Below are 25,420 nucleotides of genomic sequence, written 5' to 3'. Positions count from 1 at the left end.
TCGATTTTTTTTTAAGACGGGAAATTTGACAGTGACATATGCATTTCTATGAAGATGTTTTAACATCGTTTTTATTAAGAATACTATTGATAAAATGCATTTTAATATAATTTGTGCAATTCATTATTGATTCTTGTTAATATACAAATAAAAACAGATAAAACTGGCCTCCGAACATTTTCGTTTATTTAAAACCATTCTATTGTCAATCGTTTGTTTCACGGAAATTACACGATGTCAAAAACAAACCTAACCTAAATTAATCTTGAATGAAACTGACATTTATATCTGAAACATACATACGTCATTGCTATGCAACGAGTAAATAAACAAATTAAGATTTTAACATAAATTATTAGTAGTTAATATATATCGAATACATTAAATTCAATAAGTAATTCGTGATAAAAAACCGCGAAAGCATTTTTTTGGGTATGTAAATATTTTTAGAATGAAAATATATAAATTAAATAGTTTGTCAAAATAACCCAAATTATATTACGGGCTATTAATACATTAATAGGTTCTTAGGTGAATATTTGAAGAGTTTTTGCACATACCCTAAAAATGTTGGCAAAAAGGTAAAATACAATTGGTAAAATACATTTTAACATAATTTGTGGAATTTATTAATGATTCTTGATAATATACAAATAGTCACTAAATAAATAAGTAACAGGCCCACTCTGTTTTTCTTATGTTATTTAATGAATCGGCGCGATATACAAAACAACGAAAATAAATTGATAAAAGATTTCTCAGATCCAAAAAAGAAAAAAACAAAAACACCAGAGATCAAAAGGTTGACGCTTACGTATGGAGCATGTAGTTGACATATTGTACGTAATACTACTGTTACTAGCATCAATCGTTATCGGAAGAACGGGAGGTCCGCATCGTTTGGACGAAGAAAAGGAAGAAATTCGCGTTGATGCATCACTTTTACTAGCAGGCCAAGACACATATTCCAAAGCCGCCTGCGCATGTCGCCAAGACGCATCCCATATAAACGCATGTGGTTAGCTCAAAACGGTATCAAAAAGCAAAGTTGCCTACTCTTTTGCATACACACTGATTTTTTTGCGCCTCTTTTGCCGAACAAGTGACGATCGCTCTCCACACGATGAAATTTGTGCGGGTTTTCGGTATTGTTGTAGTTCTAGTGATTTTTGTTAACGTTGATGGCTTCCCATCGTCAGGAGTAAGTATTGGATCTGTTATCAAAACATCAGAATAATAATAATATTCCATATTCCGAGAACAAAAACATCAACATTTTTTAAAAAAAAAAGAATAAGTTTCTAATTTAGAGAAAAATGCTGTAGTTTAAAATACCGGTTAATATTATTTAACATATGATGGATTTTAATTTCATTTAAACATTATTTAATTGGTTCTATTTGAATTCGAGTATATGGATTATTAGATACGCAATTTTGATACTTAAAAATAGATGTCCACAAAACGATATTTAGCAATTTATTATTACTCTTAATATTCACATTGTTTCAATAGCATATAACTTCAATAATAATAACACAGAAAACAATATTAAGATTTTTTTAATTTTTTTTTATCCTGAGACCAAATATAACATAAAATAACATTAAGTTAAATAAATTATCAAGTTTAGAAGTATAAAAGTTTTGTATTTATACGAGATATTATTAGTAATCACCTTAAATTTTAATAAAAACTATAAGTTTATTACAACTTAAAAATATATATATCATAATATTTTTATAACAATAAATAAAACATACAAAAAGGAAACTGTAACAAACAATATTATAATGACAGTTGTGTTGACAGTGACAGTTCTCACAGAAATTGAATTTAATTCAACATATTAATATTCTCCAAATAAATGTCTAGAAAGCGATATTAGGTAATTTATACAACAATAAATAAAACATAAAAAAAGGAAACTGTAACAAACAATATTATAATGACAGTTGTGTTGACAGTGACAGTTCTCACAGACTAATTGAATTTAATTCAACATATTAATATTCTCCAAATAAATGTGTAGAAAGCGATATTAGGTAATTTATATTTACTTCTAATATTTACATTGTTTTAATAGTATATAACTTCAATGATAATAACATAGAAATCAATATTAAGATTTTATAGTCCTTTCAAACATATTTTCAACTCAATAAGATCAACTGTAACATAGGAAAATATTAGATTAAAGAGATTGTCAAGTTCAAAAGCTGGATAACATGACAAACGTCATGAAACTTTCTAAAAGTTTTATATTATCGAAATATACTGGTTTCTGTTAGTAAACTACAATTATCAATATTTAATTAAGTTTAAAATTTAAAATTGATACATTTTTTACAATAATAAACAAAAAGTACAGAAAAGGAAACTGTAAAAATCAATATTAAAATGACATTAAGATTGACATTTAACATTGACATTTAACATATTAATAATATCAACAAGAATATGAATATACATAAAAAAATGTAACCAAAACAATTGATTGTTACAATAATATGCTATATTTAGTATTAAGCGAGTAAGACATTACAGGAATATTTAAAATGGGGTTATGTTCAAAATAATATCACGAGAAAATGGGTCAAATAAGAATCTAAATTAAAAAAATGCATAAACATCATGGTAATAATCGAAATATGCTTCGATTTCCAGTTCATTTGTTTTGATTCTATTGTTATAATTAAATTGCTGACCTAGATGTCGCCCCGATTTACGTCATTTTAATTGTTTATCAATTTTCAATCAGCATTTTTGGTGGGAATGGGTACGTTAAAGTATAAACTTTTAATAAAATCGCATAGTTCGCCGTTTTGCAATGTTTTTATTACGGAGGGAATTAATAAAATTTCATTAATAAAACTATGTCGTCTGAAAAAGAAACACCATCGATAATAAGTTGTCAAAATTGCTGGATGTGTCATAACGTAAGATTATACATCTGTCAATAACATAACCTCTAACTCTTCCAATTTTGAACTGAGAGAGAAATTTTGTTTTATCATTTGATTTTATATGACGACTAACGTCATATATCATTTTCTGTCATTTGTTTACAAGTTTTTGTTGAGAAATTGAAGACAATAATCAATAATTCTTGAAGAAAAAGCTCTGCTAAAAAAAGGAGCGGCGACCTAAAACAAAATGTCCCATCAACTTATCTCTAATTACAACCAATTAAGAATTCCCTACTTAGATGCTGATAAAAAATGTCTATGTTTATTATTATAATACGTAATTTGAACAGACATTAAACAAAGATTGCTACCAAATGACCTGTTTGATGTGCGTGAAAAAATATTATCGGGCTTTACCATCAAGCAGGCCGCGAAAAATATTATGAATTATTCGTGTTGGGCAATTAACAAAATACGTAGTTTCTTGACCTATCTTACGTCAAATGAACTTATTTAGTTATTTACTATAGAAAATATACACCGAACTATGTATATGACTAATAATATTCGTTTGTCCAACCAGATAAAACTGGCGTCCGAACATTTTCACTGATTTAAAATCATTCAATTGTCAGTTGTTTGTTTCGCGGATAATACACGGTGTCAAAAACAAACCTAACCTAAATTAATCCTGAATGGAAATGACATTTATATCTGTCACATACATACGTCGTTGCTATGCGACGAGTAAATAAATAAATTAACATTTTAACATCAATTAATAGTTAATATGTATACAATTCATAAAATTCAATAAGTTGATATAAAAATTGATAAAAAAAAAACTCGAAAGATTTTTTGGGGTATATAAATATTTTTTTATGAATGAAAATACATGAATTAAATAGTTTGTAAAAATAATTTAAATGATATAGGGGCTATCATAAATTAATAAAAATTAATAAGTTAAAACGTTTTTACGGGAATATCTGAAGAGTTTTAGCAAACATCCTAAAAATGTTACGATAAGAAACAATTTTAACGTGTAAAAGAAGTCGTAATGAGCTTTGAGGTCTCGTCTTTTTTCCACAAATGTTATTATTCCCATAATAATCAAAATCGACTTGTTGACATATTGACTAAAGATAGATTAAAAACACAAAGTGTGCCGTGTAATCGGTTATTTTAAGACGGCGATATTTGACAGTGACAAATGCATTTTTTATGAAGATGTTATAACAATATTATTATTAAAAATATTACACAAATAAATAAGAAAATATCTGACCAATATACAAAATTCTTCCTTTTTTCTATTATCACATAGACATGACACGAAAAGACAAAATATTTTTTATCAATGTCAGTGCAAAAAGGTACCAATATAACTCTTCTTATCTCATTAAATTCAAATTTGCTGAACGTAAATGACTTGATACACCTATATAATAATATAAAATTATCCTCATACAATGTTGCAAAATTACAATGTAATATAATTTCGCTCAAGTCAAGAAATGGATAAATTACATATCTGGGGAAGCATAATGTATATTGTAGCATTTATTTACGTTCTGTAGCACACCGTATAGTTAATGGGTTTTGATTGCATACATTTAACGTGTGTTTTATTTTTTGACGGCTTTATCTCCATTTTAACTTGATACGTATATTTTCAATTTTTTATTTTAACTATAAAATAATAAAACAGAATTTTTTAATAAAGAATAAGTATTCATTTTCTTAATCGAAAAATTACCCTTTAGTACGAGAGTAATTCTGGCGATTCATGGCATGTGCACAAGGATTTAAATTTGCAACGATGTCAGTCGAGATTCGATATGTCATTGAGAGGCTCTCTGATAAACAGTGACACTTGCAGAACGCATAAATGAATAAAAACCAATTTACAAACAATTTACTAGCAAGATAAAAGTAATCGAACCTCTTTATCGGGTGTGTTCATTTAATTAGTTTCCGTTGCGCCATTTTTTCAACGTTTTTAACGTAAAATATCGCATACTGATTTAACTTCGTGTCGGATTTCAATTAAATATGTTTTTATCGGGCGAGTTCATTCACATCCCTTTTCAAACGAATATGCGTATACGTTGGCATGAACGATAACATAAAGAATGGTTTCTTCATTCAGTAAGAAGCTTAAGGACAATTAAAAGACTTTGGAAACATTGTTGTATTAACAGCGTGAATTAATTTTAAAGATTTTTTTTAAGAAAAATAATCTTTAGAGTTTCTTCTACCCAAAGTACTCAATGGAGTTCTGATATATTTTTTATATCTACTTGGGATACAAAATGGCGTCATAAACAACTAGATAAAATTGTATATCTTAATATCAGCTCAACAGGTGAATTGAAAAGTCTCCGGCCTGACACATAGATGGCGCTACTAGAACTAAATCCCTATGTTTTTTAGTTAGACCTAACCCTCAAAAAATACGTGTATAAATTTGACACCGACGGCTCATCATTAGTTTGTGAATTATAGCATTTTTGAGTGAAGCTACTTTTGTTATTGTGAAACAAATGGATAAAAAGGAATTTCGAGTATTGATAAAATATTGCTTTTTGAAGGGATAAAATACAGTTGAAGCAAAAACTTGGCTTGATGCTGAGTTTCCGGACACTGCCCCAGGAAAATCAACCATCAAGGATTGGTATGCTAAGTTTAGACGTGGTGAAATGAGAAAAACATTTAAAAAATCCACAAAATCATTTTGAACGACCGTAAATTGAAATTGAATGAAATAGCAGACACTCTAAAGATATCAACTGAACGTGTACATCATATCATTCCCGAATATTTGGGTATGAGAAAGCTCTGTGCAAAGTGATTGCCGCGCGAGCTCACTTTTGACCGAAAACAACGACGAGTTAATGATTTGGACCAGTGTTTGAAGATGATCAAACGTAATAAACCCGAGTTTTTGCGTCGATATGTGAAAATGGATGAAACAGGGTTCCATCATTTCATTCCGAAGTCCAATCGACAGTCATCCGAGTGGACTTCGTGGGAGCCCCAGAAATCCTTCTCAGTCTTTTCTCTTGTTTGTGATCGTTGGGTTTTGTTTTTTTTTCTTGTTATATTTTCACTCAGTGTCAGATCAATGGTGTGGTTATTATTTCAGATGTAGTTGGATGTTATTTCTCAGATATAACAAGATTATTCATAACAAGTACACGTCATTTATTGTCCCACTAACTTCCAATGTTCTTTGTTACAACATTTCCAGTCAGGCGAACGTTTTTGATGAAACTGAGGTCATCTGCGCCGCGAAAAATTCTCAAAATCGATGTTATTACATCTGGCCACGATAACTGATCAAAAATGTACCGGCTTGAATGGTAATCGTAAAAATAATTCGATTTTATACTCGTACCGATAGCCGTGGCAATAAATTAAACCCTTCCCATCAATTAAAGCAGTTAAACAAAGAGCGAGACCGTTGAAATAGAGCATTTTTATCGGCGATAAGCCGATGCGACCTTATTGGTGATCGCGGCGTGAAAAAATATGTCTGCGCGCTCATTGGTCCGCGCGATTATCGCCCAGCAGATGATCTATGGCGCAAAACGTAATTGGAAAACGCGGATTGATAAACGAGATCTCCAGTAATGCCATCGTGATCGTTTTGTCTCATTTTTTGTTTGTTTTCAGAACGGCACGGCGAATGGGAACCCGGCACACAACGAAGAACTAATATGTCGACCATCAACACCATGCGCTTGGGCGGTTTATAAGCGATTTACGAGGATCGTCGACTATTTTATGGGAAACAAGTTAGTAGCTAGTCGAATCTGGTGTAAATCCATAATTTTTCGTTAAAAATGTTATGAGCACAACACAATTCGTGAATCAAACCATTTCTTGCAATCCTCATAAAGCAACAATCATATATTCATCAAACTTTTATGTTTTTTGGACTTAATCGCTCATTTATTAAGTACTTGCATGTATTGTGGTCACTTATTTACTTTAAACATTTACTTACAACATCCATTAAAAGAGTGAATTCACGTCATCTAAATTAAAGACGTGAACACGTCATTTAACTCTGACTTTTAGCTTATTTTGGCTTTGACATATAAAATTATTCAAACGTAAACACATCTAATGCACATATTATCGAAGGAGTTAAACGATATTTAATTAAGCAGCCACAATAGTTTGTAGGTTAGAGTTGTTTTATTATATTTACATTGAAGTCTTGTCTAAATCATCTATGGTATCCCCTGGAGGCCTAATATACCTGATTAATAGCATTGGGAACTATCGAACAGTCGATAGTCAAAAAACTAACAAAACTAAAATTTATATATATATATATATATATAAATCTATGTAAACCTAAATTGGGTACATTTTTCTCAAGGTCGCGGCTAGGACGACAGAGCCAGAACATTAAAAATCAGTCGAATGAAACTAGTAGAACCAAAAATAGTAACTAAAAGTATACGACTGAAACAGTCGATAGTAAATAGTAATAAAATCAGTCGAACCAAAAATAGCGACTGAAACAGTCGATAGTAAAAAGTAGTCAATTACTAAACAATCGATAGTCGATAGTTCCCAACACTACTAATTAACTACTGTATATCCATGATCCATATCCAATAACTTACCTTCATTAGAGAGCATGTTTACCTTCGTATGTTCCTTGGTTGCTGTGTTTCCTTGTCAAATAATTCTAATATCAATCTATTTCTCATTAGTTTCTTCTGTTACTCTTTGTTAATAACATCTTCACTACATAGTATAAAACAAAGTCGCCTTTTCTGTCCCTATATCCCTATGTGCGCTTAAATCTTTAAAACTACGCATCGGATTTTGATGCGGTTTTTTTCAATAGATAGAGTGATTCAAGAGGAAGGTTTATATGTATAATACATGCATAATATACTAAGGCAACATTGCTAATTTTAGAGGTTTCTAACGTAATGTCGTAAATTAACCTATTTTTTTAGGCTTATTTAGCAATTAGCAAAAACGCTGCCTAAACCTACGAGTTAGATCAAATTAATGTACTACAGTATTGTACACCATAAAAAGGTCTACAAAAAAGTCCGCGATGGTATATGTTTATCTTTTAGGGATAACCCACATTAACCATTTGTATTGTTTACTTTTTACGTGAGAAAATGGCTTATTTACGAAGCTATTTTAAGCAATACGGCATTAATCCGTATCGAATTAAGTACCTTAAATACAGTGTGCAATTAATGTAGATCAATATGGTTCCTTACAGCATGTAAATTAAACAAATATTTTCGGAGATATTACAAATTTAAAATTTGCGTTTAAAAATGTGTAATGTAATAAAAATTGTATGAATTTAGATATTCCAAAGATAGCAGAAAATCTTCATAGTAAGTATAGGGGAAGAGGAATTGTTTTACTCCAAATTTAATGCGTGCAGGCCAAGGGCAGTAATGAATGAACCAAAAATACTGGATCGATTTTAATCATGTTTTCATTGAGTGACATAGGCATATATATTTTATGCCCGTGCAAAGTCGGAGCGGGCCGCTATGTTTTTATATACAACGTTCATATTTTTTCTGTAGTGTATTTAATTTAGTATCAGCATTGCACCCGTGCGAAGCCGGGGCGGGTCGCTAGTTGTTAATAAAATTAGATTTCTTCAGTGCACACTTTCTAATGTATTAATATTTAAGGCTATATTACGAATTAATTGCTTTCCTAGCATCTGGAAAGTAGCTGAAAGTGAAAACACCAGAAGAGGTCACCTCCTACCGGCCTATAAGTTTATCACCGATAATCTCAAACATTTTTGAGAAACTGTACATGAAGAGTCTTCTAAATTATATAATAGAAAAAAGAAAGATTATTGGAGAACACCAATTTAGGGTTCGCAATGAGCATGGAACAATAGAACAAGTGAACAGACCTGTAAACAAAATAAACAGATCGTCATTTTACTGTAAAACAATATAATGAACATACCAAATTACACGTAATATATTCAGGAGTTCAGCAAAATAGTGTACTGGGTTCACTACTATATCTTTTGTACACAGCCGATCTACCTACAACAAAAATAACTACTGTGGCGACATACGCAGACGAGACGGCAGTCTTAGCCTCCCATGAAGACCCAGCCATGGCATCAAAGAACCAACAAAGGTGTGTATTAAAGCCAACGAAACAAAATCCACTCATATAACGTTAAAAGTGCCAACTCCCGCCCGCAGAGGATGCTAAATATATTGGTATACATCTAGATCGACGATCTATATCGAAGGAAGTAGCACATATTCGCCAAACGGAAACAACTTGAACTTAAACTGTACCAAATTGTATTGGCTTATCGGGCATAAATCCAAGTTATCATTAGATAACAAGATATTATTGTATAAAGCTATACTCAAGCCTATTTAATAATAATAATAATAAGCCAATCAGCTAAATATACGAAGTAACAGTGAAGTGCATAGACTAAAACGTCTAACACCATCCGATCTGATTGTTGGACACATATAGACTTTAGAATATGCTTTAGAACACGACTAATTTTTTAATATACTACTTTATACAGGATATCACTTAATGAAGTGATTTTCTACATGCCATGTATATAAATTATAAACATAACAAATACTTATTGCCCTCGGAGCAAATTGTGGAACTACTAAGAGTAATAAAAAAAAGTTTTTATAACCAAATTTGGCAATAGGTTCGACAGTGTTGATGACGTACATTGGCTATTTTATTGGAAGGACTATAGATCTATTGGTGACATCTATAGTGAATCCAAAGTTGCATTCATTAATTCGTCTTAGAATCAGACAATATTTTACCTTCTCATTTTATTTCAGTTAAAAAGAGATACAATACTGTCTGGTATGTTCGAACACGTAACCTAACCAACTTGTCAAAGTCTGGTTGTGAAACGTATGCAAAATTCTTGAAAACGATGATAATAAGAGGTTATAACTCTAACCTATATTCTATTATGGCCGCATAATTAACTGTAATTTTTAGAGGTATTATAACGTTAAAATAAATTATATTTGATAACATTTTTGTTTCATAATTTTATTTAGATTAGAAATGTGTTAGGTAAGTAAAAAATAAAGTAAAACAAAAGTAACACTGAGTTGATGCGGCAACATTGCACCGTTTTAACGTCATAAATTGAGATGACGTATGTTCACCTCACACTTTAGATAGATAGTTAGAATAGGTGACAATTTTTCTATGACGAGTTTCTGTCACGTCATTTTTATCAATTGCAACTGCCTTCCAATTACATTTTATTATTTCAGGTAAGAATCGGTTCGGACCTGTACAGGGCGTTTTACGATCGTGTTTTACGAGGAAAAATATTAAATTCAGCTCGTAAAGATAAATTAATGTTCTAGGTAGGATGATTTAAGGATGTTTAATAATCGTAATAATTTTAATAAACGGCGTATAATAAACGTGTGTTGGTAATTTGATTTTTAATCGATTTTCGAAAAATAAATTAACGGATTTGCATACTAGATTATGTCAAATGAGTTCCTTTCTTTTTGTTTTATTATATTTTTAAATCAACTTCTTACGAATGTGAAAGCCAGTTTTATTTGTTGGCTGATTGGCGAGTATATTGCGATGCTCTTTCCAAGTATTTTACACAAACACGTTGTATTACACTAGTTATTGGTTCTAGAGGTATATCGCGTTCTATCACTTCATTTGAAGCATAGTTCGGAGCATCGACAATGATACGCAACACTTTATTTTGGAACCGTTGTATGATGGATCTATTAGACTTGCTAGCGTTTCCCCATAGTTGGATTCCATATGGCCAACTAGGTTTGAGTATAGATACAGTAATATCTTGTTATTTAATGATAACTTGGATTTTCGCCCGATAATCCAATACAATTTGGTAGAGTTTAAGTCCAAGTTGTTTCCGTTTGGCGAGTATATGCTTCTTCCAAGTTTAGCGTTAATCTAAGTGCATATTAAGATATTTCGCATCTTCTGCTTGCGGGAGTTGACAAGTATTGATATAGACTGGTGGATATGTTCTTCTATGGAGTAGAAGTTATATGAGTGGATTTTGTTTCGTTGGCTTAAATACAGCATGTCTTCAGCCACATTTGTAGTTGATCCAGGTGTGTTTGTAGGTTCATTGATGCTATGGCTGGATCTTCATGAGAGGAATTTCTATATTATAACCTGCAATCCCAAATGCCATACTTTATCAAAATCCTGAGATATGTCTAAAAATGCAGCTGAACCATATCTTTTGGCGTTTAAGTCCATATTTATTTTATTTACAAGTCTATACACTTGTTCTATTATCCCATGCTTATTGCGAAATCCAAATTCGTGTTCTGGAATAATATTTCTTTTTTCTATTACATAATTTAGCGTCTTTATGTACAGTTTCTCAAAAATATTCGAAATTGTCAGTAATAAACTTATAGGCCGGTAGGAGGTGACATCTTCTGGTGTTATCCCTGATTGAAGATGAATATAGCCTTGAATATTAATGTTAATAATTTTACATTCCTCTCTGATAGTCCTGTAATATTTTTCCGGTATCATATTCAGGAACCTTTTTACAATTAATCTCTGCTTATTATTTGTTGAACTTCTTTTACGGTGAATTTTATAAAAACTTAAAATCCTATTTGTGAACGCGGAACATACTAATTAGCATTAATCTAATTAAAAAGAGACAGAATGAAGATTAATGCGTCCGAAGCTATAATAAAACCGATTTATAAAATTCGCTTTGTTTGGTACTGGACAATGTTGTTATATTTAAATGCAAATATAATAAAACAACTCTAACCTACAAGCTATTGTGGCTATTTAATTAACTGTAGTTTAATATCCTTTAATAAATATGCATTAGATATACTATAAAGTTAAAATAAATTATATTTTATAACGTTATTTTTGTTTAATAATGTTTGTTTGTCAAAATAAATGAAAATTTAAATTTGGTGCGGCAACGTTGCATTATAAACTTTGGTAACGCCCATTGGTTATTTTATTGGAAGGGCTAAAGTAAACAATCATCTGTCAAAATATCCTGACGTTTCTATTATTAAAAGTTGAGTTATGAGAATTTAGTGTTGTTGTTTTTACTAAAAAAGAAAATTAAGTTTAATAAACTAGTTTTTGATGTCAATAATATGGTATTGCTTGTTTTTAGGTGCCAGTGTCCAGAAAATACAAAATGCCTTAGAGCGGAGGACGACATATCGATCAACGCCTTCGTCTACAGATGCACCAAACCCGGAGAATGAAACCAGAAACTTAATCAACCAATCTAATGCAATACGGTGACTATATGAAATAGTACAATATCCAGAACTGTATTATTTAGCTATAGACATCCCTAAAAGAACATCGGTGGCCGTTCAAAATCGATTTAAAAAAAAACCCGCGTAAAAATCCCGGTCTTCATCGCAAACATTTAATTTTAATTGAAATCATTCATTAATTACCGCAATATACGTTGTATTCAATATGTAAAAAGTGATAAAAATACGAGAAAGTGCTGCCGCAATCGGCTCTCTTGACCCGAACCTTCTTTCATACTCGCAAGAATAACAGGAAGTCGGTAAAAAATATTTTCTTCGGATGATCACTTATTGATATTGGGCCGCGCATTTTGCAACGCGACGTAAGGCGGGTCACCACCCAACTAACAGGAAAGTCCCGGAATCCTAATAGTTTTTTTTGACAGGTTCTTTCTTCTCTCGGTCGCTGTATAATTGCATTAGTCTTGTTCGTACTAAAACTATGTTTAAATTTGTTTAATAGACAGTAATTTGATTACATTTATGTTAGTCGTTTAGCGTTAATTTAGGTAGGGCAACAGCAAGAACTCCATGACCAAATTATCAGATATAGTTTCGACAGTTCGATGTTATTTATATTATTTATGTCAGTATTTGTCTATTTATTTTGTCAGCATAACATGATTCATTACTATTAGGAGAATACAATATTACATAAGGAACATACATACGCACGTATATAATAAAATATTTTTGTACTGGATTTTTTGTGTGTTATTTCATCCCCTTTTAAAATTTATAAATATTATGAAATATACTCTTTCATTCGTCCAAAATAAATTTGCGTTCTTTTGTTTTCTTTTTTTTTGTGACAGTGACAAACTAGTTGACGGCTATCAAATTTTCTGCAAAATTAGTCATCAAAATAAGTATTTATAAAAATTGAACCACAAATGATAAAGTTTTCTTTATTTTCCTTTTTATACATTGAAAATAATATTGGATATACCAAAATTTTACTTTAAATTATCTCATATTAAAATACAATATGAATTTTGTATCCTCAGAGTCTTAACTACAACATACATAACATCAAGCCTTATCATTTCTATTTAGTTAACATTCTCACATTTCCAGTTGTACCTTCTACTCTATCAGCTGTTAGGTTTATACCAAAATTCAAGTAGGCTACGCTAAGGACTGCTTACGCAGCTGCGAAAATACTAATAATCCAGTAATCCATGTATTGAAAAGGTTTTTGAAAGCTTCAATGTCATAAATTCATAGGTAGGGTTACTTTAAGCAATTTCTGCTTGCCAAATTCTAGTAGGCTTTTTCTCCAAACAAAAATATCATCCATTAAATGAAGGACAAAATAATAAGGTGTCAAAATGAAAACACTGCAGTTGGTAATATATTTATATTAACAAATAATTGATTCAATACATTTTAACAAACTTATATAAGCATTAAAATCTAATGCAAGGTAAATATATAATTATTCAAGATAAAGTGTGAAGTCAAAATAAACAATGTAGACAATCTGAATAACTGTACAAAACAAAAGACCAAATCAGAAAATAGATCGACACGTGGAAAAACGGATTTTCACGAACCAAACACGAAGAAAATCGAAGGAAAGGAAAATAAACAAAATAAAAAGGTTTTTTTAAAGTAGAACTTACATATAAAAAATATTTTGAGGTTTCGAAATCACAATTAGGCAACAGTTAGTTATTAAAAAGCTTACGTCTAATAAATGCACTTTATAAATTCGTTGACGCTGTAATTAAAACAATCATTTCGATGAATTTAAAAGCGTTAAGTATATTTAATGATGAGCGAGAATGTATCATGTATATGTAAGACAGAAACGTTTTAAAATAATATTAATACAAAATGGAATGCTTAAATGTCGACCCCTTTGATGGAATAATATCGAAAATCAACAGAAACATATAAAATAAAACTCAATATATGTATCCTTAAAAACTACTCAACCCTGGAATATTCTTAACAATAAAAAAAAGAGAATCGCTCATGCTTAAATATATAAGGTGGCTATGGTATTTTTTATTCGACTTGATTTTCATCATATGCTACTACATTCTAAATATCAGAGCTAACTTATATCACATATATTAGAATCAACGTGTTTTTATCCTGGAAGAAGTTTAACACGTACTCCGATCATCGTTGCTAATTATCATTGTCGTTGGAACCTTTGGCGTGAAAGAAAAAAACGAATACCAACTTATCGATATCGAATTGAGAACATTCGCGTTTGGGTAAACGCTTGGAATTTGGCGTCTTTAAGGCTTAAATCAAAGGTGTTTGACCTAACTGTAACTTAAGGTAAAACTACGATACGTACGAGGACCACTCGTAACATAATACTTAACCGAATGAATGTCGAAATATTACTCGGGCTCGTTCTTCGTCCTCTGGAGTTTTTCCGGATGGGAATAGGCCAACTGGGAAAAATCCCGAACCACGTAATTGAACATGTCGTCCCCTGAGACTCCCGGCTCCGAATCCTTCATTTCTTCGTTGAGTCGACCCAATCTTAATCTGCGAAAAATGTCTCAGATCACCTCGTGCCACACCAGTAAAAGTTTCTTGTATATATTCAGTAAATAAATGGAACTGTAGGAGGAATAGGGAACGAAAGGGGATGGTTTAGTCAAGGATTTAAAGATATCAGGGCATTTTTTTCGTTTTGTTGCAATACTTTCACGTATTTATCTTTATAACTTATTCACTTATTTTCTTGTTGGTGAATGTCTCTCAATTAATATTGATTAATTATCATCATATCATATTGATTAATGATTAATTAATACCGTCATCAATGCTACCAACAACAACAAAAAAATATTTATGGAAAAATCATCAAAATTGCTACTTTAATATACCGATTGGTTGCGGAACTAGGACGTAATTCTATAATCTACAAAGAAGGAGCTTCACCATATATAGTTTTGATAACTTACAATGTGACGATATCCGCGTGCTCTTTCTGTTCCGCGATGGCTAGCGGCAGTTTACCCTCGTCATCCTCGATGTGTTGGTCAGCCTTATACTTCAAAAACAAACACACCTGCGCGGTGTGACCTTCCTGGGTCGCCAACAGTAACGGCGTTTTCCCGTTCTGGTCCTGAGCATTGATTTTAGCACCATTTAAGAGCAGATAGGCACATGGCATTACGGATCCCTGCAAAACGATTTAGTAAACACAAACAACAACCTACAAATATTACATATAGTCTATCCAAAATAGCAGTGAACTCGCGTCATCAAAATGTATAATGTATTGCCTGTTGCAAATTTGACTTTTGATCGTCTGGTATTGAAATGAATTTACTATTTGATTTAGGCAATATATTAGACACCTTGATGACGTGCGTTCACTGCTATTTTGGATAGACTATAGCACAACTTACACTTAGAACAGCCGCGTGAATAGGTTGTCTCGACTTGTCGTCGGGATTTACCCAACTTTTCTCGGCCCCCAAAGCTAGCGCCTCACACATCACCGGGATATTGTGGGCCGCGGCGGCCTTATACAAGAGAAGATTCGGGTGAAGGTTCGATATATCCTCCTCGCCTAAATGAAACATTTTATAAATTCGCCGGGTATTCTTATAAAACAGACGTATTACCGACTGTCTCGCTTTCCTCGCCCTCTGTACTCTCCTGGTCACTACTTAGATCTATGTTGCTTATTGGTTGTTTGTCTAAATCGCTGCCAAACAACAGTAAACTGGTGTGGGCTTTATCCGCTGGCTCGTTACTCGTTGCGTCGTCTTTCATACTAACGTTTGACATGCTTGACGTTTCCGATCCTTCCGAGAGTTTGTCTCGTTCCTGCTGGGCCTTTTCCAAAATCTAAAACAATGTTAATAAAAGAGAAATAATATACGCCAAAGCCCACTCGATTATTAATGTAAGTATTATTTTGTGATATATTATATATATAACAGATCAATTGAAGTCTCTGGCCTACCATAGTAAAACACATTTTTTTGTCGAAATTAGTTTTTTTTATTCAACGTAAGTCCCCCCTTCAAGGGTGATACACTGATTATAGCGACCCTCCAGCTTTTCGATACCATTGTTGTTGTATGTACCAGTAGTTTAATGTTTTCGTCAGTAACAACCTTTTTTGGACGTCCACTGCATTCACCGTATTGGGTGTGGGGGGGGGGGTCAGTGTTCGGAAACTCGGCATCAAACAAGTTTTTACTGTACAAGCTCAACTGTATTTTTTCCCTCCAAAAAGAAATATTCTATCAACACGCGAAATTCCTTTTTATCCATTTTTTTCACAATAACAAAAGTTGCTTCACTCAAAATACTACAATTCACAAACTAATGATCCGACATCTGTCAAAATTATACACGCATTCTTTTGAGGGTTAGGGTTAACTAAAAAACATATGGATTTAATTCTAGTAGCGCCACCTATGTATCACGCCGGGGATTTTTCAAATGACCATTTTCAATTACCCCATATAAACTAAAAGAAAACAATAAAACGGGACAAACCTTCCTCTTCCTGTCCCTGGCATCCACGCTCCTGGGTCTCCGCCTCATCTTCCTCACGCTCCACTTGCGGACCTCCATCAGGCTGGCCCTGGAGGTCCTGGTCGAACTAGGCGACGCGTTCTCGCCCTTGAATTGCGGCAGTTTCTTGACGAACTTCTTCTCCGCGTACTTACACCGGATCCACGACTCCCTCACGGTGCTGGAATGGTTTTAAGACGCGTTATTCGGATATATCTGGACGAACCGTTCGTTATCGAAAAACCCACCCCGTGCAATCCTTGGTCGCCCTAGGGGTTCCCTCGGGTACGTTGGCCTCGTATATCTGGTTGACGATCGTGTTCCCCAGCTCGGCCATGACTTTGATTATCTCCGGTTCCCAGTCGTCGAGGGTCAGAGATCGTACCTTGCTGTAGTGGACTCCCAAGCTTCGGTGCACCCCCGAGCATTCTGTAAGTTTAGTTTTAGTATAGTTTTAGTTTCAGACGACTTTTTTCACTCGCTATTTTCAGTCCGACTGATTTTGTTACTATTTACTATCGACTGTTCCAGTCGTATACTTTTAGTTACTATTTTTAGTTCTACTAGTTTCATTCGAGTGATTTTTAATGTTCTCGCTCTGTCGTCCTAGCTGCGACCTTGGCAAAAATGTACCCAATTTATGCTTACATAGATTTATATGTAATATATATAGTTTTATGATTTTTTTTTGGTAGTTTGCTTGTAAATAACATTATATTGTATATTAATATAGCAGCATTTTGGAACGATATTTTTCAAGATTGTTAATGTAATAGAGTCAAGTCAAAAATGTGAAGGATAAATAGTAAAATACTTTTGACTATTCTGAAAAATGCCATTCCTTTTTACAGACCCACAAAACATTCAAATATAAAAGTAATTCTACTTCGTTTAAAATGAAATTATTAATAGCGCGTTAATAGTATTCAGTAATTATTTTTTTCCTTTTCCTTTTTAAAGTTAGTACGTGAGGAATATGTACATCTCCGTCTCGCTTATACTACCGTTGGAAAATATATAAAATTAACTGCTCCAAGCAATTATCTCCGTCCTTCCCTCTCTCACAATTTATACAGCAAAGGGTTCGTACACCTGGCGTCTGACATCACGAATTATACGATAGTAATTACTATTTTCAGTCGCTAGTTTTTTTCACTATCGACTGTTTCGACTGTTTTCAGTCGATAATTCCCAACGCTAATTTTTACTATTTTTAAAAAGTTCGGAAATGTTTTAAAAACTAGTAAAAAATTTATCATTTATTTGCAAAGCTGTAATTTGGCAGTTTTTTTACTTTGTGCGATAAAAATGTTCTTTTTTGGTGTCAGTTTACCAGGAAGATCTTTAGATTCTTACTTTTTTAAAACTTTTTCTAGGTATTCACTAGAAGAAATACCTAAAATTCGTACCTCTAGACCAGAATAAACCCCTAAATATGTTTGAGGATGACGTTGAGTCTCACTTACCTATGCACAAAGTTATTCCTAAGTTAATGCTGGCCCAGTTGGGATTGGGACTGCCGCAATCGCAACAGAAATTATTCCCGGGGATTTTCAACAGTTGCTCCCACATTCTGAAAGAAAGACGGACGTATTCACCCATTCATCACTGATCGTACCAAAGCCTCACCGTATTTTCTTTACTTTATTGTTATTGTTAAAGGTGGAGACGTCATGATCTCCTCTCGTGTAGAAACTACTGGAATGTTTCTCGATCTTCTTGTGATTCTCGATCTCGGTGCTTCGGATCCGCTGTATGGCCGCGCCGATGCCCCTTTGGAGCGCCTCGATCCACGCCTCGTACATTTCTTTGGAATCCGCCTGCAGTATATGGCTCCTGAAAATCGAGGATAGTCAGCGGAGATATGTACGTATCGATATTTAATTTGTAGTTACTTTGAGGGTGACACTATCTCGAAACAGAATCGTCGTTCGCCGTCCGTGATAGGTTTCACGGTACATATCCTCAAGTCGTCTTCCATTATCGTCTCTTGTTCCTCTCCCGACCTTTTCCTGATAAATAAACAAGAACGGAATCAATAATCAATTATCGAAAGTACTTTTCTTTATTCGGTCTCGGAAAAACAATGTCTATATGTACTACCAGCTAATTTCAAATTCGATTTAACATAAAATTCTTTAGAAATCCGGTAATATTAATTTTATTTCGATTATCAGGGTATAAAATGGTCAAAAATCGCAAATTTTCCAAAATCTATAATTATGGAAACTGTGCCAACATTTTTTACTTCTCAGGTAAATCTTTGTTAAAATGTATGTATTCCGACGCGAAAGAGATGAAAATTCATGTTAAACTGCTTTAGAATTTTTAATTTTTAAGATATGAAGACATAATTCTTTATAACCTCTGCAATTTTCATTAACCTACGATCAACGAAAATAACAGGAGAAAACTTAAAATGGACAAAAATCGCACTTTTTCACGACTATATATATGGAAAAAATGCCAAAAATGTTTATCTCTCAGATAATGATGAAACTGTTAAAATACATGTATCTTGAACGAAAATAGTTTTTAAAATATGTGACATAAATAGAAATCCACTCATTTTCTGAAAGAACACTTTTCACTATATAACTTAAAAACTAAATTTTATATGAAAATCATTATACTACCATTCGATTCGGTGTAAAATTCTTTATAACCTCTGTTATTTTCATTAACCTACGATCACTTGAACGAAAATGGCAAGAGAAAACTTAAAAATGGACAAAAATCGCACTTTTTCACGACTATATATATGGAAAAAGTGCCAAAAATGTTTACCTCTCAGATAATGATGAAACTGTTAAAATACATGTATTTTGAGATGAAAGAAACGAAAATCCATATTAAATTGCTCAAAAATGTATAGTTTTTAAAATATGTGACATAAATAGAAATCCACTCATTTTCTGAAAGAACACTTTTCACTATATAACTTAAAAACTAAATTTTATATGAAAATCATTATACTACCATTCGATTCGACGTAAAATTCTTTATAACCTCTAATTTTCATTGACTTACGATTATTCGTCAAATATGCGTAAGTCAATTTTGATGTCAATTTAGTTGCGTTTTATTCACAATCGAGCCGCTCTATAAACAATCAACACATGTCTTGATGCATCGAAATATATGTCAAAATAGTTGTTGAAACTCGAGAACTGTCACATTGATAAAATAAGTTGCGAGAAAGTAATATTACCACAACCCATAAAACAAAAAATATGAACAAGAACAGTTCACTCACCGGTACACCAATTTGTTGTCGAACAAATAGAACCATCTCCTGTTCCAGGTTTTGAAGGCGTTGGAGGTGCGCTTGAACAGATAGCCCTCCATGTTCGGAGACTTCTTGTCGCGGCTGGACGGTTGCGTTATCGTGTCCATGGTGGAGACGCCCTCGTGCCGATTCTCCAGCTCCTTCTCCACTCTGTACGTTTCGTCTCTCATCGTCGCCAACTGCAAACCGAAGAGCGTCAAACCACGGCTTGTTTTTTGACAGAAAATGTTTGCCCAACATTTAAATAAAACATCGACCTATATTTCGGCATAATTCGCGTCGGCCAAGCCATAAGAATAAACTCCCGTTACATCGCGGCGCGAAAACAGATAAAAACGGCAAATTCGACGACCGCCAATTAAAAAATGCACGACAAAACATCTCGCCATCGCCGCAGAAAGATAAATTGTTTTAATCAAATTACGCTAGAGATTTAAGTACAATATTGTATTGGCCGATAACGTTACACTTCCGTCGATGTTTTAATTATTATTTTTAGTTCTCCTGTTTTTCCCCTTTTTCTCCGTGATCTAATAGGCGTTTTTTCGTGAACTGATTACAGCAATTGACTAATTTCGAAAGGGTTAAAACAATCGAAAGTCCATGTCAAAAATAATTAAGCAAATCACTCGAAATTGGAACATATCATGATGACAGAAATAGGAAATGCACAGTGATTTTTGAATCGGGACAATATTTAATATCCTACATCGTCGAATAAACTAAATCAATAATTTGGCAATAATCTAAAAATAAACAAACGAACACTTACATCATCGGCCAGTGATTTGAAAAATGGCTGGAGATCATCGCACAAATCGGATCCTTGGTGGTAGTAGGTTGTGCACGCGTGCATATAGGACAAAAGCTGCAAAATAGACCAACTGGTTAACGTGCAATACGTAAAAACCAAAGGACCAGTACACTGATACGTTTATCAATTTTTTTTAAATTTTCGGTATTTTATCAACTAATACATAAGATAAATAACGAAAATTGCACTTGTTGCAACAGAACTGCAAATGTCATCAAAGGGAAACGACACACTTGCACTGAATGAATACCATTATCTAGTTGCCTTGACATCCAATAAATATCGAGTCTGATCAATTCAGAACAAACACTTATCGAACCGAAACCGCCAAGTTCCTTCCGCGAATTAAGTAATACTTCAAAATCTTCAAGGAAATTCCTTAAATAATTACATGAACCGTATATTTAGAATTATTCCTAAAATTTTTGCTGTCTAATGTAAAAATACTGTAAACTTTCAATAATAAATCTAACGTTAAATTTCACTTAAAAAAAAACAATGTGTCAGTGTACTGTTTTATGTTGCTTGATAAAAACAATGTTGAAAATTAGAATGTAAGTTGATTATAACTACATATAAAGTTATTTCTAAAATAAATTAATTAATAAATAATCAAAAGGCATATAAACTCTTCAACAATATTCACAAAAAGAGAAAAATCAACAAAACTTACGGTGCTCAAAATTTCATGCCTTTTTTTCGTCTGTAACACACAGATGCTGTTCACATAGTCCAAAGTTTGATGGCCAAAGCACGACCTCACCGCCAGCAGTATATTTTCTACCTCATCAACTTCCTGCTGTTTGCTGCGAGGGGTGTGAGAGTTACGTAATAATATATTGTCGTATTCGATTGAGATTTTATCAAAATGCTGCTTGAAATCTCGTACCCCCTTGATGTCTCTGAAATAGGCATTCGTCATCATTTTAATTACAATGTTATATGATCAAATATTTGTCAATTCCTTGACTAATGATGATTCATGCATATTATTAATATAAAATTGGGTACCTTGAAGCGTTGATAAAAGTTCATATTTACTATATTAAACATGAAATATATAGATAACATTTTGATAGTTGACACCAATTTTGTTAATTTAACTACTATATTTATGTAGAAGACAATTATATTTTACAATAGAAAAATTTCATGAATAATTTTATATTTATTTTATGTATAAATGTATACTTACTTTTTAATAAATGATGTCAGATTTTTTAGTATAGTTCGAGATGCTTGATCTAGTAAAATAGTATGGAATTTGTTCATTTCCTGTAAGCTATGGATAAGCTTATTTAGTGAACACACAACTTCTGGGTCATCTTTAAAATGTGAACTTAAATCCCACAAACTATTTGCAAAAAGGCTGGAAAAATCGTATTTACTAACAACTTACAGTGTCACAGCAGAATTATTAACTTATAGTAAGAAGTGGTTATTTATGTAACAAAACATTTCAAAACAAACCTCTGTTGTCCAACATATGTTTTACCAGTATCGATCATATTCCCACATACTTTCAGAATTTTATCTAGTTTCTGCTCCAGCTGATCTATACTTTGTTCTTCCTGTTCTAACAGTAACCTACAAATACCTCTTTAATTCCATATAAGAACTATATCTAATGATTATAATTACCGAAATTTAGGAGAATCCCTAAGGCACTCGTGTAATTCAATTTTCACTACCATTTTGGCAGTGTTTACATAGACAACTCAATAACTAAACGGAGCGAAACAAACATTTACTCAAAAATACTTGTTCAGTGAGTCACAAAGAATAACAAACGATCTCCACAATAAGAAATATCAAATAATTATTAAGACAACGTCACAAAGATCAACAAACGTCAAATATCAAAACATTAAGACATACTGCCATCTAACTATACAATTTGAATGCGCTGATACAAAAAGTGTGTGGTAAATTGAGCCTGATAGATACTTCATTATATTTAAAACACAGGAAATAGCGTACAAACATATGTTTTCGGCATATTCGTCACTTCAGAAAATAATATTAAACTAGAATTTCAAATATTTTTTTCATAGTTTTGTTGGTTTATTGCATACAATCGAGTTTCGAAAAATTCGATAGTATCTGTCATTACTTTAATAAGGTATAAAGTACTTTCACCGTGTACATTTTATATTAAAAAATGTTATACATATTTCTGTAAGTAGTTGTTAGCCAACACATAAATAAAAATGATAACCCGTATAAAAATCTTAGATATTATCATAAAGGTAAAATATGGTTTTATTTGTAATGTTTTATATTAAACATATGTTTCCAGAAACTTCAAGCTACTAAAGAATCTTATTGTGGACGTTTATATGGTACATTTATTGATAATACAATTGTACTACTAGGCTTACAGTTAGATAATAATAATGATAATCTATATTCTGTACCGGCCGAAATAGATTTTTATGGGATTTTCCAAGGGTACAGTGACAATGAAGATGTTGATGAAATTCTTACTAAATGTGCCAAAATTGATGTCACAGACACACCAGTTTATTTAGCTATTAATATTAGCGATAGTAATAATGTTGTTTGTAATATAATTAGTAATAATAAAATATCACCGATTGACTATGAACTAGTGAGTGCCAGTGATTTATATACAAACTTTTTTCATGTAAGATTAACAGGAAATTTGTTATTAAATTGTGAAATTAACGAAAAAGGAATAATTGAAAGTTTTCTAAATTTAAGAAAGGATCTAGTGTCTGGTAAATATATATATATGAAATGTTTATATAAGTTATCGTTTAATATTAATTCAATTTTAGGTGTAACTGCATTTAAACTTCCAAAACTAAATGTTATTTTGAGTGGGAAGAATAACGAAAATGACATCATCGGTTTACCAGGGGACCCAACAATTGCAGATGTATTTGAATCAAGTGACCTGAGTGAAGGAAATCAGAAAAAAAAGTACATAGAGAAACAGTTAAGTCTTGATGTCATTGATGTGAGCTTATTAAGGAAGGTTACTAAAGATGAGAGCAGTATTGAAGAAAAAAAACACGCTCCGGTAGTTGTTTTAGATAAAAGTAAGCTTTTCTATAGTTGTGCGTTCATATAAACTAACTGGTATACTTTATTTGCAGAAAGTTTTGAGATATTGAAACTGCCATTGAGTATAGACACATTGTCTTTGGTAAATAGGAATTCCAAGTTGTCATCTTTGTATAATATATTGCTGGAAAGTGTTGTTAAAAATCTGAGATTATATGAAGCAGAGTTGCATAGTTATCTGAAAAATAATAACCTTCAAGGGAAAGTAGGTAAACCAGAAGTCCTACATTTTTTCCCAGAGGAGAGCGGTCATTTTATAACACGGGTAATATTTGAACAATCAGAAGAACAATCCAGTAAGTTTTTTTTTGTATTAGAATTGAGTTTGAAAATTAATATTTTTTTTTAAGGGAGAGAAAGACAATCACTGCATGACCTATTATTATTAAGCAGACAATATCCTCTATTTAGAAGAGCCAATAGGTATCAGTTTTTGAAGGGTAACAGGAACAATATGCCATTGATCAATCCACATAAAGCGGTGAAAGCAACATCTAATGGTAGGAAAGAATTGTATGAGTAATCAGAACTAATAATAATATTAATGGGGGTTTTAGGTGGAAAAATATGCTTGGTTAAAGGTAAATATGAATATTATCATTATTGCCAAAACAAAATGGACGATAATGGTTGGGGTTGCGCATACAGGTCACTGCAGACATTGGCCTCGTGGTTTAAATTACAGGTGAGTTATTTTTCATGATTACTCGCGAAAAGTCGTACTTATTTCGCTCGTTGCTTACACAGGGTTACTCTGACAGAGAAGTACCCACTTTTAAGGAAATACAAAAATGTCTTGTGGATATCGGCGATAAGCCCGCAAGTTTTGTCGACTCCAGGCAGTGGATAGGATCCACGGAAGTTAATTTTGTGCTAAACACATTATTAGGGGTGACCTCGAAAATATTATATGTGAGCTCGGGGGACGAGCTGGCCTATAAAGGACCAGAACTGATTAACCATTTCGAACAACACGGATCGCCGATAATGATAGGCGGCGGCGTTTTGGCTCACACGATTTTAGGCGTGGATTATAATCAGGACAGCGGCGATCTGAAGTTCTTGATATTAGATCCTCATTATACTGGCGGGGAAGATCTAAACACCATAGTAAACAAGGGGTGGTGCGGTTGGAAGGGGGCGGATTTTTGGGACAAGACGTCGTACTATAACATGTGCCTTCCCCAGGTTCCGAGGGAGGTGTAAATGGTAATGTGCTCACCATACAGTTATAACATTTTTTTACATCAAATAATCGAAGTATCTTGTTATTTATATCATAATTCCACCGTGGTTGGTTTTCATTTAAAGTTTGTAATGAATATATTTTATTTTATTTAAATCCGTTCGATTTTTATTCAACCCAAAACGCCGATCACATTTAATTTTAAATAATTATGCGTGTTTTTCTTGAGTTCTTGTTAATCCATTTCATAAAGAATTATTTTTCTTTGATAGTTGATAT

The 25,420-nt window shown here is 32.5% G+C and overlaps 3 protein-coding genes across 3 annotated transcripts; 2 read left to right on the top strand and 1 right to left on the bottom strand.

The window, feature by feature from the left end:
- The first annotated feature begins 866 nt into the window (after positions 1-866).
- On the top strand, positions 867-12,959 carry LOC143200163 (uncharacterized). The gene is made up of 3 exons (XM_083059058.1): positions 867-1,201; positions 6,588-6,709; positions 12,106-12,959. Exons 1-3 carry the CDS (start codon positions 1,124-1,126, stop codon positions 12,197-12,199), a joined length of 294 nt encoding a protein of 97 aa, XP_082915184.1. The 5' UTR covers positions 867-1,123; the 3' UTR covers positions 12,200-12,959.
- A 643-nt stretch (positions 12,960-13,602) lies between these two features.
- On the bottom strand, positions 13,603-22,818 carry CenB1A (Centaurin beta 1A). Its single transcript, XM_076410558.1, has 15 exons — positions 22,507-22,818; positions 22,336-22,452; positions 22,061-22,234; positions 21,539-21,767; positions 20,824-20,919; positions 20,019-20,230; positions 18,658-18,774; positions 18,392-18,598; positions 18,229-18,335; positions 17,011-17,191; positions 16,745-16,943; positions 15,859-16,084; positions 15,640-15,803; positions 15,190-15,410; positions 13,603-14,767 (listed from the first exon to the last, which is right to left on the bottom strand). The coding sequence occupies exons 1-15, from the start codon at positions 22,557-22,559 to the stop codon at positions 14,617-14,619; spliced, it is 2,454 nt and encodes an 817-aa protein (XP_076266673.1). The 5' UTR covers positions 22,560-22,818; the 3' UTR covers positions 13,603-14,616.
- Positions 22,740-25,297, top strand: Ufsp2 (UFM1 specific peptidase 2). The gene is made up of 7 exons (XM_076410559.1): positions 22,740-23,114; positions 23,165-23,606; positions 23,667-23,930; positions 23,988-24,251; positions 24,306-24,455; positions 24,513-24,640; positions 24,703-25,297. The coding sequence occupies exons 1-7, from the start codon at positions 23,076-23,078 to the stop codon at positions 25,159-25,161; spliced, it is 1,746 nt and encodes a 581-aa protein (XP_076266674.1). The 5' UTR covers positions 22,740-23,075; the 3' UTR covers positions 25,162-25,297.
- The last annotated feature ends 123 nt before the right edge of the window (positions 25,298-25,420 follow it).

This window comes from Rhynchophorus ferrugineus, unplaced genomic scaffold (genome assembly GCF_030347505.1).
Source record: "Rhynchophorus ferrugineus isolate W39M unplaced genomic scaffold, kcgeb_rfMv2 rfM7, whole genome shotgun sequence".
Taxonomy (NCBI): domain Eukaryota; kingdom Metazoa; phylum Arthropoda; class Insecta; order Coleoptera; family Curculionidae; genus Rhynchophorus; species Rhynchophorus ferrugineus.
Note: the sequence above shows the minus strand (reverse complement) of the source record. Positions and strands in the feature narration are given on the sequence as shown.